Source organism: Podarcis muralis, chromosome 5, assembly GCF_964188315.1.
Source record: "Podarcis muralis chromosome 5, rPodMur119.hap1.1, whole genome shotgun sequence".
Taxonomy (NCBI): Eukaryota; Metazoa; Chordata; class Lepidosauria; order Squamata; family Lacertidae; genus Podarcis; species Podarcis muralis.
This window is the reverse complement of record NC_135659.1, coordinates 9351754-9369807: the sequence shown is the minus strand read 5'-3', so window position 1 is coordinate 9369807 and position 18054 is coordinate 9351754. Positions and strand designations below refer to the sequence as shown.

Genomic DNA, 18054 nt, shown 5'->3' with positions numbered 1-18054 from the left:
TATATTTACAAGTGAATAATCCTGAAATTTGGGACACGGGTGGTGCTGTGGGTTAAACCACAGAGCCTAGGGCTTGCCGATCAGAAGGTCGGCGGTTCGAATCCCCGTGACGGGGTGAGCTCCCGTTGCTCGGTCCCAGCTCCTGCCAACCTAGCAGTTCGAAAGTACATCAAGTGCAAGCAGATAAATAGGTACCGCTCCGGCGGGAAGGTAAAAGGCATTTCCGTGTGCTGCTCTGGTTTGCCAGAAGCGGCTTAGTCATGCTGGCCACATGACCCAGAAGCTGTACGCCGGCTCCCTCGGCCAATAAAGCGAGATGAGCGACGCAACCCCAGAGTCGGTCATGACTGGACCTAATGGTCAGGGGTCCCTTTACCTTTTTTTATCCTGAAATTAGGGTGGGTTTTAGAATTAGAAGTCCTAGGGGTAGCAAATGTAGGATAAGGATAAGATGTTCTCGAGCATGGGTGGGAGGGAGAAGGCGAAATTGATTTGAAATGGCTCCTCGTTGGGTTATTCAGAATATGTATGGGGAATAAGTGGCAGTAATGAGGGTTTCAACCCCGGTGATGACGATGGTGGAGGATGATCAGTTAAATAGGGCAGTAATAATTCATAACTCACCAAGTAGGTTGGTTGAGGGGGGCATGGCTGTATTGGTTAAGTTAATGAATAATCATCAAGTTGATATTAATGGGAAGGCAAGTTGCAGGCCTTGTACAAGAAGTAAAGTTTGGGTGTGTGCGCACACATAATTAGTGTTTGCTAGAGCAAAGAGGGCTGAGGAAGTTAGGCCATCTGCAATTATTAGGGTTATGGCTCTGGTCAAGCCTCATGGTGTTTGTATAATAATAGCAGAGGTTACTAGGCCCATATGACTTAGGGATGAGTAGGCGATGAGAGCCTTCAGGTCTGCTTGTCGTAGGCAGATTGAGCTAGTTATTACAATACCTCATAGGGCTAAAATTATGATCGGGAATATGAGGGTAGGTGGGTAGGGGTTTAATATGGATGAAATACGAATCAGGCCGTATCCTCCTAATTTTAATAAAATTGTGGCTAATACTATAGAACCAGCGATTGGGGCCTCTACGTGGGCTTTTGGAAGTCAAAGATGTAAACCATATACGGGTAATTTGACTAAAAGGCAGAGCGATCCCAGTGGGGTGCCATCGTGGCTGCGCCCCCACAAACGGTGTGCCATGCCCCCAGGACATGCACCACGCCCCTGTGGGCAGCGCGTCACACCCCTGGGATGCGTGCCACGCCCCCCAGGACACACTCCAGCTACGCCCCCACCTGCTCTCCGCCCCCCGGTGCATGAAGCTCCGCCACTGCCTGCTGGTTGGAAACAGTTCGGGAATCTCTTTCTCTTGTACAGCGGCACTTCTTCCCATACTACCCCCTCTAAAAAGTGGTGAAGGTCTTATATTTGTTGACAGATGAATTTTGCAGAACATATGCAGAGAAATTGCACTGAGAAAGAGTGATTGCATGTTACATTTGAAGGGGAAAACGCAAATGGCCCAGGGAAGCCATGGCCATATCCTCCGAATCTTCTGACCATATTCCTGTTGCTTTCAGCTCTTAAGTTTAATCACTGGAAGTCCTGGAGTTTGTCCCCACCCCCTGAAATGTTCTAATGTACTTCTTATAATTATTTTCCTCAGTGAGCTATTTGAAATGAAAGACATCCGGACCATACATCATGTGTTCATTGCTTTCTTCATCATGATCATTCTCTGCACCCTCATAGTAGACTCCATTGATGAAGGAAGGTAGGAAAATATTGAAGGGATCAGCTGGAGGTTTGTTTGCTTCTGTTTTGTTTTAGTGTTGGACTTGAGTCATTTCATACCTGAACCAATGAAAATGTATCTGCATGCAAATTCTTGGAAGATGTGGAGCCCTCCCAGTACTAACTGAAAGGCTGCAGGCTATGCCACAATAACTACAAGCTTTCCCACATGCGTGTGCTTATCCAAGGGGTCCTGGATCTCTGTAGGGGTTGTATCAGTCTGTATCTCTGTCTGTATCTGTGTTTGCTTTCTTGCTTTAGAGTGTTCTGTGCAGTATAAAACCTTAGGGTGTATACTTAAGTTCAGTATTTGTTTCATAAGATTTATACACTGCTTGATTCTAAAAGGAACCTCAAAGCGGTTTATGAAATGATAAAACAATAAAAGCATTAAAAAAAAATCACAACCATACTCTAAAACATGCAAAACTTAGAATACTAAAACAGATTAAAATTACCTCAACTTTCATTGTAGAATTCCTTAGCTGTTACTGATTTAACCTGATGGAATATATATTTTAACCCAAGTATATGATTTTAACTTTCTGTGTTTTTTAATCTCTTTTGAAGGTTGGTGGTGAAGTTTGATCTCCTGGTCTACGTTTTTGGCAAATCCTCTGTCGTTGCTTCCACTTGGCTTTACATGTTCCTGTCCACCCTGACTGTGCCCTATGGGCTCTTCCTGCTGTGGGCCCAGGGCTACCATGGTTCCTCCCACAAGACAATCCGCTCCGCTTTCTTTGGGGGTCTCCTCATGATCTTCCAGATATTTGGGCTTGGAGTGGGACCAGCTTACATAGCCGTCGCCTACAATTTACCACCAGCCTCTGCTTTCATAGTGATACTTGAGCAGGTGAGTTTCATGTGGAGAGCTAGTTTCTTCTGGATGTAGCTCAAGGTCATTTCACAAAGCTTGAATTAGCAAAATGCTGCTTTATGCCAGGATTTGAGTCCTTAGCTAACCTGTAATTATGTGTACACATTCTACTTTTGCTTCTGACTGACTTGGGGTAATATTAATGGTGACAAGTTTTCATTTTTTCCAAGAGATTGAACCTAAGGGTGTTAGAAATGGTCAGATGCAAAAAGAAACGCACCATAATTCTTAAGGTCTAGTAGGTACTTCTGTTTTCAGATACGCTGATGGTTTAAACCACTAATAACTTGCTGCAAACACCCTCTTTTTGAGCACGATGAAGGAGAGAGCAATGCCAGTACAACTGGAAGCATTCTTGGAGGATACTGATCCTCTCGACCTCTTGCATTCTGGGTGCAGACCTGGCTTGAGACTGAATCTGCTTTGGTCTCACCTTCATCAAAAGAGGGGCAGAGGAGCTTTTGATGCTATTGACCATGGTATCCTTCTGGACCATCTCTCACTTAATTGCAAGATGTCAAATACATTTTATCTGTTACTCCACTCCTTTAGGTGCGCCTGCTGATGAAAGGCTACTCTTTCATTAGGGAGAATACTTCTCGAATACTTTCCTTTACGCCACAGAAGACAAGTGAGTGACTGTTTCCTACAATAATTGTACAGCTGTGGGGATGAAGGCACCCTCCCTTCTTCCTGTTCTGAGGGTTGGGTTCTGTGACATGGAGACAATTCAAAGACCTGTTCTAGTTCAGAAGAATGTGTGTATGGGCCTCCCCATGTTTTGCAAGATTACCAATACCATGCAGCTTGTCAGTCTTCTAATGCTTATTGGAATAGGAGTACACATCTTGCAAAGGATATAAGAGAATCCTGGGTTTAGTGGAACAGGGGAAAGTGCTCTGACAATAGGGGGGTTATTTGGGGTGGGAGGGCGTTAAACCTGGGGTGGACTAGAGGTAAGGGACTTGTCACAGACTTACCTTAATCATTGAGGGGGGGGAAGTAGAATAAGAATGGCATACAAACCATCTCATTGGACTGAGAAATTGTATAAATGTATTACTGCTAAACTCAAGCATTAATGAACAGTTTGAGACCCATAGAAAATAGGATGGAACCCTGTGGATTTATTTTTTAGTGTGTGGCATTATCTGGTACTAAACGACTCTCTCCCTTCTGCTTTTTCAGACACCGTCCAAGTTCCTAAAGTTTCCCAGTACCTGTATTTCCTCTTTGCTCCCACCCTTATTTACAGAGATGCCTATCCCCGGTAATGTCAATGTAGTTGCTCCATTGTGACTTGGCAATTCTTATAGCCATTGTGATGGTGAGGTTGGACTGGATGCATGCTTCATAACGGAGGGCATAACACACAGGTTGGGGACCTCAGGCCCAGGGGGCAGGTGCAGTCCTCTGCAGTGGCATGGCATGGTGGGGTCACAGGCACAGTTGCCCTGAGCGCAAAATTGTTATGGATGCAAAAGTTTAGCACTCGGGGCAGCCTCAATATAACTGCACATTCTGTCGCTGGGGTCCATTGAAAACAGCTTCTCCATGCGAACCAGAGTGATTTCTCCAGACCATAGAACGACTCTTCTTATGTCTCCTGGGCGATGCGGATAGTATTAGGCAGTTGAATGTGTTTCCCTCCCTCCCACCCAACCTCTCCGCACGGCCCCAGGCAACCCACGCTACACCACTGGCCTCTGAGCCTCTCTATCTATTGCACTACCCACTTTTGCCTCTGACCCTACCCACTGCTGGGTCTCAAACTTAACTCATGGTCCTGAATTTCAGTGGGTCTTCTCTGAGTAAAGGTTAGTTGAAGACAACCATTTGTTTCTCTGAATTTTCCCGGAGCAGGCCTAGTAGGATCCAAAATGCATTGGTTCAATGCATATCTCTTTTGAGCACATACATCAGAGCTTTTTGTTTCTGGTTCCAGTAACAAGTGCTGAGTCTGACCATTTTGGCTTTAAGATATTCTACACTTCATGGGTTTTGATGGGGTTTTTTATATATAAGGTTCTAGAGTTCCTTTGTATAAGTTGCTGTGTTATACAGCGTTGTCTTTCTATTTTTCATGGTATTCCACATTCTGCAGTCTGTATCCTATTGCCCTCAACTACTCCTCTCCTTCTTTATGCAAAATAATGAACTGTTAAAAAAAATAATAGTGCAGCTGCACATTTAGTAAAACATGCCATTTGAGCAAAGCCATAACTAGCAAACAGACTTTCTTACTTTAAATATTTGCTGTTCTGGAATAGAAATTGGACTGTGTTTACTGCAGACTACATCAGCTCTGCTATTATTCTTTCTTTTGCACTTATTAGTTGCTTTTATTATGGAAAGTAACTCAAAGTGATTTGCTGTCTAGCAGTTGTTTGTAAAATTCTCACAAATTAGGTTTCAGTTGATGCCAAGCAAGCTCTTGTCTTGATTTAGGTGTAATGACTGTGATTTCCTTTTCTTTTCAGAAATCCTACAATAAGATGGAGCTATGTAGCTACCATGTTTGCACAGGTTAGATATTTCTATTCCTTTGGGGATTTCTGTGTTTCTGCAGATAATTATACAGCCTTGAAAGCTGATAAGAGTTACTGGTTCATAAAAATATGTACTAGTCTACCGGACTGCACAAGCCTGTATTAGTTATTTTTATTTTGGCATTAAAAAAATAGACACAATGCTTTCTGAAGCTTCCATGCCTGTTCACCTGGAATTGCATCCTATTCCCTTAGATTTGGATCACTGAATGAATAATTACCCCTAAACTAATGACAAACACACCTTCCCATTGTAAGATAAATAAAACAGTTTCACGTCTCAGGATACAATAGTACTAAATGACAAGCCTTCCTAAACCGACTTATAACCGATGCCTGTGTGCTAGTCCTCTTATCATCTGTAAACATTTTCCAGAGTTTAGGAAATTATGAACAGTGCAGCAATCAGTATAGTGTATTTTTATTTTGCCGAGTGGAGCAGATCAGCTAATTTCAAGCACGGTCGTATTTCTCAAATGGAGACGTAGTCCTTCCCTGGGCTGGGCTAGCCGTGCAGTGTCACATATCCTAAAAGTTCAAAGGACAATCTTGGATAAAAAGATAGTCTGTTAATCAGTCTCTGCTCATGGGACCTGCTCCTTGCAGGACAATGAAACCGCTACCACGGCAGCTGCTGTCGGTAAAGCAGGTGTTCCACCTGGGCCCCTCCACATATACACATGCCAGCAGCGCACCTACCCAGGCCTCCCAACTGCTGGCATGGTAATTCTGCACATGGTGGAGCCCACGTGGAATGCCGTTTATCTGAAAGACGCACGGACTATCGTAGTAGCACTGAAACCTTTGGTCAGCTGTTGCCTACGGCTGCATACACACCAGACATTCAAAGCACCTGGCTCCTCCCACAAAGAATCTTGGGAACTGCAGTTTATTAAGGGTGCTGGGAATTAGAGCTCGGGGGGGGGGGAGGTTAAAGTGCATGTCTAAGGATTCTTTGGGGAATGTCATGTGCGTTAAATGTATGATCTTTACTCAGCTTAGATCTGTGCATATTGGTAACTGGGATCAGCTTTCTCTCTTACGGATTCCTCCTGTGCTACTTTTATAATCAGGGGCTTTTGTTTTTACTCCTCTCTAGGCCCTTGCGTCACTCTTCTATGTGCACTATTTAAGTGAAATATACACCTATCCTGCATTTCGGAAATATGGCGGAGAGCACTTTAATGTACGAGGGCTGGTCCTTTGCATCTTGCACACCATGCTTCCAAGTGAGTGCTTTTGCGTATCACCCTGGCCCCTTTTAATTCTGGAATATTTCTAAGCAACAAATAAATAATCAGATACAGTGGTGATATAGGCAACAACTGGCAGTGTATGGTCTGTTGGATATGTGATCTTAGCTTTGTGGTTCCCTGACTTGTAGGGTTCATGAAAACCTGTTACTGGGGCAATAGCTTAGGCTGAGCGTGAATCTCACTGTTCTGAGAGAGAACATGGGAAGTTGCCTTACACCGATCAGACCACTGGCCCATCTAGCTCAGGGTCATCCACACTGACCAGGAGTGGATCTCCAGGGTTTCCAGACAAGGAACATTTCCTGGCTCTACCTGGAGATGCTGCAGATTGACCTTTTGCATGCCTTCACTCCCACTGAGCTACTGCTCTTCTCTCTGAACAGCTTTTGCAGTATGTTCCTTAATAACAGCAGTCCTGGTAGACTGGAGAAGGTGCGATCCTGCTTCATCCAACTCTGCTTTTTAGTCTTGTGTTGGGGATGCAAGCAGTTGTTAGTTTCTGGACTCAGTTCAAAGTGCTGGTTTTGACCTATAAATCCTCATGCGGCTCAGGACCCCAACACCAGAAGGGCTTCCTCTCTGCTGGTGAACCAGCCTGGTCACTGCATAAGGAGGAGTGGAGGGTGGAACATGGAAAGGGACCCTTTCAGTGGTGGCTCCCTGCTTGTAGAATGCGGTCCCCAGGGAAGAGTGCCTGGCTCCATCATGGTCTGTTTTAGATGCCAGTCAAAAAACAGACAATGGTTCCTAATGGGAGGGTAATCAGTTATTTACATGGTCATTGTCAAGCGAGGGGCCAAAATCACTCCCCAGGTTCGTCCCATTAAATAAGAAATTCAACCAAGGATTCCAGCAAGACAGTACCCGTTTATTAACTTTACTGCAGTCAAGGACAGTCCCCTAAAATGGTGGGTACTGTACTGATCCTGTACTGTACTGGTTTCAAGACACTTTTATATTCTTTCACATACAGTTTACATCATGCTAAATATATAACGAGTTCTACGTTGTCCATTATGCATTAGCGATGACATGACATCCTCATGCTCTGGTCATGTTACCTCCATGCTCTGGTCAAGACCCCCTTACAAGTCATCACTTAGTACAACAGACTAACCTCAGACTAGAACAGCCAAGTCAAACAATAAACAGATGACACAAAAGTAAATCTTTAACTCAAACAGCAGATTCTTTATCCTTGGTTCTAGTCTATATAGTCTGATATTGGTAAAGGACTTTATATACCTTCTATTTATATATGCAGGTATATAAAGGTTCAAGCTAACTAATACTTTACCAAGTATGACTAAAGCAACAGAATTATCTAAAACATTAACAATTTTTAAAATAATACTTTTATTAAATTTCTGAACATTTTACACATAGCATTCCAATGCATTTTTTAAAAGGGGTCTCTTTTCTGTTCCTGACTTCTCAACCCATTTTCTGTGGTGTTTTCCTTATCCCCCCCCCCTTTGCTGCAGCCTATTGTCACTCATTTATCATAATCATAACACAATAGTCTCTAATTTTTTCTGTTGCTCTTAGCTGAAAACCTAGTTGTGGGTTCTTCATGTTGTAGTGTTTCTTCAAAAAATCCAAAAAGGGCTTCCATTCTTCAAAAAAGTAATCATCATTAAATTCTCTTATTATAGCTGTTAGCTTTGCTAATTCTACATAGGCCCATTACATTATACTGGGCAACAATTTTTTACTTTTTGAATGTTGTCTAGACTGATTTAGGGTATTTTTGCACTGTTGAATCAGGAAATGGCATCCGTTTCTCTCCATCAGGTCAGGTTTACTGTAAACTGAATGGTGGGCATTGATAAAGGTAAATACACGTAAAGTGCATGTTGCTTCACCATTTTTCAAACTTCAGGGCTTGAACTTCCATTTCTTGGAACTCCTGGAATGCTCAGCGGCAGGGAGGTCTCTCTTCAGAGTCCAACAGTAGTCAGCCATCATGACTGCATCCCAGCGACCCTGATACCTGGTCTCCATCTCTTTCATGTCCTGATGGAATCTCTCCCCCTGCTCGTCACTCATTGAACCCAGGTTCTCAGGAAACTGGTCCATATGTGAAAATAGGTAGTGCATCTTGACGCTCATGTTGCAGCCCAGGTTTCTGAAAGCAGTCAGCATGTTGTTGACAAGTTCTGCGTAGTTTCTGGCCTTATTGTTGCCAAGAAAGTTCTTCACTACCAGAACAAATGCCTTCCACGCTTCCAGTTCCACTTTGTTCATTGAGTTTCCGAACTCTGGATCTCTGATGAGCTGACGGATCTGAGGACCGTCAAAGATGCCAGCTTTCAACTTCTCCATGGTCAATCCTGGAAAAGCCTGGCACAAGTAAGTGAAGCAGTCACCATCCTTGTCCAGAGCCTTGGTGAACTGCTTGATTAAGCCGAGCTTGATGTGCAGCGGTGGGAAGAGTATTCTGTCTCTGTCCACCAGAGGGTCGTTGATAATGTTCCTTTCTTTGCAAGGCACCAATTCCTCCCGCACAGGCCAGTCCTTCTTCGTGTAATGCTGAGCACGGTCCCTACTATCCCACATGCACAGAAAACATGGGTACTTGGTGAAGCCAGACTGTTGTCCCAACAAAAAGTTCACCATCTTCAGGTCAACACAAATAAACTACTTATGCTGATCATAACCAATTTTCTCCAGCACATACTTCACTGCTTCATAGTTCTCATTCAGTGTACTCGAGTGAGCCAGGGGTATAGAGGCAAACTGGTTGCCGTTGTGTAGCAGAACACATTTCAGTGATCGCTTGCTGCTGTCAATGAACAGTCTCCAATCTTTGGGTTCGTACTGTGGCACTCCAAGCTTGAGCAGAAGCTGCGCAATATCTGTACAGTACACCAAGTCCTTCTCTTCCGAGAAAAAACGGAGGTACTCTTGATGCCTGTTGCGGAAGAAGCTGATGCGAGCACTGTCAGAGAGGAGGTTTTTTTCCTTCAATCTGGATGCCAACAGTTCGGCAGAGTCCTTTGACAAGCTGAGGTCGCGAACTAGATCATTCAACTCCTTTTGGGAAAATGGATGTGGAGCATCATCTTCAAGAACCACTTCTTCTTCATGTCCTTCAACACTGGAGGCATCTTCGTCACTAATGTCAGGAAGTTCTCCGAAGATAGGCACTGGAATTTCATCACAATGAGCTACAGGACGATGTGCTGATTGAAGATCACGATTAACTTAGTTTTGATCCCCCAACTTTAAGCTTTGCCGCACCAATTTATGGAAGATTTCGAGGTTTTATGACTTCAAACTGATCCCTTTCGACATAATCACCCAGAACTATCGGACCTGAATACTTCTTGTCATTAAAATAATCATTTCCAATCAAAACAATTATTCGACATGGCATTTTACCCCCACCAACTTCTTCTAAAATGCTCCACACAAGCATACATGTGAACAAAAACGTAAAAAAACGACATGTGGCCATAGCTCAAAAACTTGACCTGATTGAGCAAAACCAATGTGATTTTTGGATTCAGCGCATCAGATTCGTCCTATTTTTTTTAAAATGATATTTATTAAAGTTTCAAACAAAATTACAATAATAAAAAAGAGATAAGAAAAAAGAAAATACAAAAAGCAGAAAAATAAAGAACAATTAAAAACAAATCAGTCTTTCCATATCTTGTCTTTCATTTACTTGTTTCCCTGACCTCCTCACACCTCCCTTTTTTGCATTCCAGTTCAATTAGTTAATTCAGCAAATCCTTTCCCTCTTTGTTTTTATCTTAAACCTTTGTCTTGATATATTATAACTTTAGATTCACATCTATTAGCAATCCATTTTTACATACACCTTTGTAACCTTGCTGCTAAAACCACTTAACTTCATTCCAACATCATTCTAACATTCATTAATTTTACAATGTTTCTGTAAATAGCCTGTAAATTTCTTCCAATCTTCCTCCACCGACTCTTCTCCCTGATCTCGGATTCTGCCAGTCATTTCCGCCAGTTCCATATAGTCTATCACCTTCATCTGCAATTCTTCCAAGGTGGGTAGTTCTTGTGTCTTCCAATACTTTGCGATAAGTATTCTTGCTGCTGTCGTGGCATACATAAAGAAAGTTCTATCCTTCTTTGGCACCAATTGGCCCACGATGCCCAGGAGAAAGGCCTCTGGTTTCTTCAAGAAGGTATATTTAAATACCTTTTTCATTTCATTATAGATCATCTCCCAGAAAGCCTTAATCCTTGGGCACGTCCACCAAAGGTGAAAGAATGTACCTTCAGTTTCTTTACATTTCCAACATTTATTATTGGGCAAATGATAGATTTTTGCAAGTTTGACTGGTGTCATGTGCCACCTGTATATCATTTTCATAATATTCTCTCTTAAGGCATTACATGCCGTAAACTTCATACCTGTGGTCCATAACTGTTCCCAGTCAACCATCATAATGTTATGTCCAGCATCTTGTGCCCATTTAATCATTGCAGATTTCACTGTTTCATCTTGAGTATTCCATTTCAACAGCAAGTTATACATTCTTGACAAATTCTTAACTTTAGGATCTAACAGTTCTGTTTCCAATTTTGATTTTTCCACCTGAAAGCCAATTTTCTTGTCCGAATTGTATGCCTCCATTATTTGATAATAATGAAGCCAATCTCACACTTTATTTTTTAGTTTTTCAAAGCTCTGCAATTTCAATTTATCTCCCTCTTGTTCCAAGATTTCCCAATATTTCGGCCATTTGGCCTCCATGTTGAGCTTTTTCTGAGCCTTCGCTTCCATCGGTGACAACCACCTTGGGGTTTTATTTTCAAGTAAATCCTTATATCTTGTCCAGACATTAAACAATGCTTTCCTGACAATATGGTTTTTAAATGCTTTATGCGCTTTGACCTTATCATACCACAGATATGCATGCCACCCAAATACATTATTAAAACCTTCTATGTCCAAAATGTCTGTGTTTTCAAGAAGCAGCCATTCTCTCAGCCAGCAAAATGCGGCTGATTCATAGTAAAGTTTGAGGTCTGGCAGGGCAAATCCACCTCTTTCTTTTGCATCCGTTAGTATTTTAAATTTTATTCTAGGCTTCTTGCCCTGCCAGACAAATCTAGAAATATCTCTCTGCCACTTCTTGAAACAGTCCATTTTATCCAAAATTTGCAGTGTTTGAAACAAAAACAACATTCTTGGCAATACATTCATTTTTATCACAGCGATACGGCCTAGCAGTGAAAGCTTCAAATTTGACCATATTTCTAAATCTTTTTTCACTTCCGTCCAGCATTTTTCATAGTTATCTTTAAATAAATTCACATTTTTGGCTGTCATATTAACCCCCAGGTATTTCACTTTCTTAACCAATGTTAAACCTGTCTCCTTCTGAAACCTCTCTCTCTCAATCTCTGTTAGATTTTTCTCTAAAACCTTGGTTTTTAATTTATTCAACTTAAATCCTGCGACCTGACCAAATTCTTGAATCAGTTCCAATATTCTTTTAGTACTAGATTCTGGCTCCTGTAATGTCAGTACTAAGTCATCTGCAAATGCTCTCAATTTGTACTGTTTAGCTCTGACTTGTATGCCCTTGACCAATTGGCCCCTTCTAATCATATTTAAAAGGACCTCCAGGACCGATATAAAAAGCAATGGGGAAATTGGGCAACCTTGTTGTGTCCCTTTCTCTATCTTAAATTCCTCCGTCACCACATTATTAACAATTGGTTTGGCCTTTTGTTCAGAATATATTGCACTTATACCATTTCCGAAACCTTGACCAACCCCCATCCCCTGTAGGTTCTTCTTCATAAAACTCCAGGAAATATTGTCAAAAGCTTTCTCCGTGTCCACAAATATCAGAACTGCCTTGGTATTAATATTCACTTGTAATTATTATTATCAGACAAGTGTCTACCCAGGAGAAAGCCTGCTTGATCTTTATGAATCTCTTCCACTAGTACTTTTTTTAATCTTTTAGCCAAAATGTCTGCAAAAATTTTATAATCCACATTAAGGAGTGATATGGGGCGGTAGTTCTTGAACTGCGTCTTTTCAGTCTCTGTTTTCGGTATAAGTGTGATGTACGCTTCCTTCCACGACTCTGGTGCCCTTTTCCCTTCCAGTATTTCATTACAGACTTCCTTTAAAGGTTGTATTAACCATTCTTTCAAAGATCTGTAATATCTAGAAGTCAGTCCATCCGGTCCTGGAGATTTACCTAATTGCATACTCTGAATGGCACCTTCTACCTCCTGTTCAGTTATTTTATAATTCAACATTAGTTTATTTTCTTGAGAGATTTTTTGTAATCCATTTATTTTCAAAAATCGATCTATATCAATTTCTTTCTGTGGCCCTTGTGTATATAATTGTTTAAAGTACCTCTGGAAACAATTTCTAATCTCCACTGGGTTCTGTATATTCTTTCCTTCCACTTCTAAATTTGTAATAGTGTTAAGTTTTTGTCTTTTTTTCATTTGCCAGGCCAGCAATTTCCCACATTTATTAGCCGACTCAAATGTCTTTTGTCTCATCTGTTTAATTTTCCATTCTATTTCCTGATTCATCATTTTCATATATTGTACTTGATGTAACTTTATTTCTCTCAAGATCTCTTGCGACTTTGGTTTTGCTCTCAATTTCTTCTCACTTTCCTTTATTTTCTCCAAAATTTTATCTTTCTTCTCATTTTGGGTTCTCTTCTTTATTGCATTCTGTTGTATCAGAAACCCTCTCATAACCGCTTTACTTGTGTCCCAGATTACTCTTTTTTCAACAGTAGTATTCATATTTATCTCGAAATAATCTCTCAAGGTTTTTTGGGCCTTCTTAGTCACTTCTTCATCCCTAAACAAGGTGTCATTCATCCTCCATCTGAAAGAGCCAATTGGTGTTAGTTTCATCTCCATCTTCACAGCATTATGGTCGGAGCAGGTTTTTGGGCAAATTTCCACTTTTCTTGTCGTTGGAGCCAGTACTCTAGTTACCCATATTTGGTCAATTCTTGTCCATGTCATTTTGGCTTCAGAGAAGAAAGTTCCCTCTCTTCCCAAAGGGTTCTTTGTTCTCCAGATGTCAACTAAATCCAAATTGTCAGTCATCTCGAAAAAGGTTTTCGGTAGTCTGCCGTCCTTAGTCTCTGTGCCTTGTCCATATTTGTGGATACCACTCCATTCATATCCCCCATCATAATCACATTGTAATCCAAATAGTCCATCAGGGTCTCATGCAACTTTTTAAAAAAATCTTACTTTTCCTCATTTGGTGCATAAACTCCTACTATCAAGAATTTCTCTCATTGTATTTGAATTTCAATTGCCACAAATCTTCCTTGGTCATCTTTAAATATAAATTTCGGTGATAAGCTCTCCTTTGCATAGATCTCTACTCCTCTTTTTTTAACTTTGTCCGATGAGATAAACTCTTGACCCAATCTTTTGTTAATCAATACTTTTCTATGTGGGACGCGGGTGGCGCTGTGGGTAAAAGCCTCAGCGCCTAGGGCTTGCTGATCGAAAGGTTGGCGGTTCGAATCCCCGCAGCGGGGTGCGCTCCCGTTGTTCAGTCCCAGCGCCTGCCAACCTAGCAGTTCGAAAGCACCCCCGGGTGCAAGTAGATAAATAGGGACCGCTTACTAGCGGGAAGGTAAACGGCGTTTCCGTGTGCTGCGCTGGCTCGCCAGAGCAGCGATGTCACGCTGGCCACGTGACCCGGAAGTGTCTTCGGACAGCGCTGGCCCCCGGCCTCTTGAGTGAGATGGGCGCACAACCCTAGAGTCTGTCAAGACTGGCCCGTATGGGCAGGGGTACCTTTACCTTTACCTTACTTTTCTATGTAGCCTTATCACATGTGTTTCCTGTAAACAAATCAAGTCCAATTGTTCCTTTTTTAATAAATGAAAGACTCTTTTCCTTTTTTGAGGGGAGTTAAGACCATTAGTATTCCAGCTTAATAGTTGTAGAGCCATGATGTAGTTACTCTGCTTTTCCTCCAACTGCACCAAGTGTTTGTTCTTGTTCTGTCGGTGGTGTTATTGTCACTTTCTCTGAGCAGTCCAATCCAAAGGGTAATGTTGCTATGTCTAGTATTCCTCTTTTTAGTAGTCCTTTGTCCAATGCTTTTTGTTTTGGTCCTCTGTCTGTCAGTTCTCTGTCCAATGCTCTTGGCTCTTCTCCAGATTCTTTCTGCAGATCTTCTCCGTGATCTTTCAAAAATCTTTCTTTGTCGTCCACTGATCATATTTTTATCTTTCTTCCTTTGAAGCTAAAAGATAGGCCTTGGGGAAATTCCCACCTAAAAATAATTCTGTTACTTCTCAACAGGGCAACCAAATCTCCGTAGTTGGACCTAAGGTCCAAAAGATGTTTCGGGATGTCTTTAAATATCTCCACTCTTGACTGATGTATTTCCAAGGTCTTCTGAAAGTGCAGACTCAAAATCTTGTCTCTCTCCTCTTTTGTTCAGAGGGTAATCAAACAGTCTCTCACCCTGTTCTTCCCCCCTCTTCCAAGCCTGAAGGCACTCACTATCTTAAATTCTTCCTTCTCCAAATCTAAATCCCAAAAGTCTGCAAATTCCTGCATAAGAAAGTCAGTCAGACTATCCTTCTCTAGTTTAGGCACAGCCCTGATCCTCAAGTTTGTTTGTTTCTCCTTCAATTCGATCATAGATAGCATCAACCTGTGGTCCTCAAGTTGCCTGTGTATAGGTGGTATCTTCTCCTCTACAGCAGCTCCTTTTTCCTTAGCTTCTTCAGCTGTCTGTCGGGTCAAAGTAGATTCCTGTAGCAATTTCTCAATAGTTTCTGTATTAGTATTCACCTTCTGTCCCAAATTATTAATGCTTATAGTGTTTTGATCAATTTTAGTTGATGCTTCAACCACTTGTTTACTTAACTTTTCCAGCGATTCATTTATCTTACCTAATGCAAGTGCTAAAACATCTTCAGTTGCCATACCTTTTGACTCAGATTGTACAGATACAGCCGCTGATGGTGCAGAAGGGCCAGATGCTGATGCCCTTCGCTGCCAAGATTTCCCAGACCTCGTTGTTTTGTCTTGAAGCAACTCTACTTTTTCTTTTCCATCTGCCATAACACTTTAGCTGGAAACCAAGGTCAATCCCACGGCCACAATTTGTTTTGAAGTGGAAAATTCCCCTGGCCCAATTGTTGTAACAATTTCAAAGACTTCCTCTAGGGGGACACAGTAACAGTCAGTACTAGTTACATTACAAAGTAGCACTTTTTTTAAGCCCCCATTTCATAAGGTAAAAGACGATTTCAATTTCAATTACTTTCCAGTTACTTCTAAGATCAGGAGGAGACAGCCAAAAACAATGTATCTCCCTTGCAGAGCTAGCTGTCAAAAAGTACTCTATTCACAAACAGTGCGTTTCACAGTGCGGCAGTCTTATTGTCCGTTTGCAGCCCGTTCCCAGGTTTTGAGCAGTAGATTTTAATTTCCTTCCCTCTCTCTTGCAGGCAAATATAGTTCAAACTTCTCCCCCCTCTTCTCCTGCAACCAAGGGAGGAGTTCACTTATTTTAATGTTGGAATTTTAGTCCTTCCCAGTCAACTTCCAAAGCTTTAGCTTGCAGCTTCTTTGCTTTAGTCTATTTACAAGAAACGGAAGGCGGACTTCCTGTTTATGCCTCCCCGCTTCAGTGCCGAATTAAGCCTTTTTTTGCTTCAATTTTTCAATTTATCCTACTCACGGGTAGTTGCTTTTGTGGTCGAATGTCACAGGAAAAAGTCAGCGCTCTCCGGTAACGGCTGTGCGGCTTCGCTCCGCGGAAGAAGCAGTCGACTCACAGCACCGCGCCACTCGCCCCGCTTCGCTCCGGAGCCCGTGATCGGGTTTCCTTACGAGTTGGGGGGGCGCAAAGGGTGCCATGCTCACAGGCTTCACCCGCCTGTGATTTTTAGAGGGTCCCCGCTTCGCCGTAGCGGAACAGACCCAATTCCCGCAGAGCTAGTCCCTCCAAGTCAGAGGGAGTCCGCCATTACCGATGGCGCCAACCCGGACCAGATTCGTCCTAAATCAACTGAAAAAACGCAGACAACAAATTTGTTGTTGACCAGTGATATCCATTCCTCTTTAGTAAGGACTTATTTATCTTTCCATTTCTGAGCACAAAGAATCCTAGCTGCTGTAGTTACATACATAAACAACTTAACCATCCTTTTTTGGGATTTCTAACCATATAATCCCTAGCAGAAAGGCTCCAGTGTTTGTTTGCTTGTTTGTTTTTGGTAAACTCATTTTTTATCTTTTAAATTCCTCATGGAGTCCCCCCCCCCCCCCGAGAGATGGGAAAGTCTGCTTGCTCAGTTCTTGGCCTGAAAACAGAAGCACAACATTATACGTCTTCTATTTATATACCGTATTTTTTGCTCTATAAGACTCACTTTTTCCATCCTAAAAAGTAAGGAGAAATGTGTGTGCGTCTTATGGAGCGAATGCAGGCTGCGCAGCTATCCCAGAAGCCAGAACAGCAAGAGGGATTGCTGCTTTCACTGCGCAGCAATCCCTCTTGCTGTTCTGGCTTCTGAGATTCAGAATATATTTTTTCTTGTTTTCCTCCTCCAAAAACTAGGTGCGTTTTGTGGTCTGGTGCGTCTTATAGAGCGAAAAATATGGTATATAAAGGTTCAAGCTAACTAATACCTTAGCAAATATGACCAAAGCAACTAAAATACATAGCTTTACATTTACACATTAACAATCTTTAATGATCTTTATTGCTAAGCCCATTTCTTATCCTTGCTAGCTTATTTGCTGCCATTTGCCCCTCACAGAGCTTTTGCAGTACAGTATATGTGGCATATACGCGGGTGGCGCTGTGGGTAAAACCTCAGTGCCTAGGACTTGCTGATCGTAAGATCGGCGGTTCGAATCCCCACGGCCGGGTGAGCTCCCGTCGTTCGGTCCCAGCTCCTGCCAACCTAGCAGTTCGAAAGCACCCCTAAGTGCAAGTAGATAAATAGGTACCGCTTTATAGCGGGAAGGTAAACGGCGTTTCCGTGTGCGGCGCTGGTGCTGGCTCGCCAGATGCAGCTTCGTCACGCTGGCCACGTGACCCAGAAGTGTCTTCAGACGGCGCCAGCTCCCGGCCTCTTAAGCGAGATGAGCACGCAACCCCAGAGTCGGGCAAGACTGGCCCGTACGGGCAGGGGTACCTTTATATGTGGCATAAGATCAACAAACCTTTGCCCAACACTGTATTAGCAAATGGCCAAGAGCAAACATCCTCAGATATTGTCCTAAACAAGGTCAATCAATACTTTCATTGCTTCTATTTCAAGTGTTTGCTATTCTAGAGCCTTTATGGAAACTTGGGGAGGAATACAGAGGGGGGAGGGCAAGCCATTTCCCCCTCCACATGAATGAAATAAATTAGCCTGAAATACATGTTTTCTTCATTGCTCCACAGATTTATTGTCGGCAGTAATCTTATCTTTTTTACTCTTTCACTGCTGGCTGAATGCTTTTGCTGAGATGCTGCGCTTTGCTGACAGAATGTTCTACAAGGTAATTGATGTGCAAGGCTCATGATATCTCTCTCTCTCACTCACACATGCACAA

General features: G+C 42.3%; 1 protein-coding gene and 1 pseudogene across 1 annotated transcript in view; one reads left to right on the top strand and one right to left on the bottom strand.

The window, feature by feature from the left end:
- Positions 1 to 18054, top strand: part of LOC114598594 (sterol O-acyltransferase 1-like) — a 53624-nt gene that overhangs the window by 24471 nt on the left and 11099 nt on the right. Inside the window, exons 6-12 of the mRNA XM_028732427.2 lie at positions 1671 to 1778; positions 2369 to 2651; positions 3228 to 3306; positions 3864 to 3945; positions 5156 to 5201; positions 6324 to 6453; positions 17903 to 18000. Coding sequence (XP_028588260.2) covers positions 1671 to 1778; positions 2369 to 2651; positions 3228 to 3306; positions 3864 to 3945; positions 5156 to 5201; positions 6324 to 6453; positions 17903 to 18000 — 826 coding nt within the window. The remainder of the gene's footprint in view (positions 1 to 1670; positions 1779 to 2368; positions 2652 to 3227; positions 3307 to 3863; positions 3946 to 5155; positions 5202 to 6323; positions 6454 to 17902; positions 18001 to 18054) is intronic.
- LOC144327705 (NADH-ubiquinone oxidoreductase chain 4-like) lies at positions 383 to 1204 on the bottom strand (annotated as a pseudogene).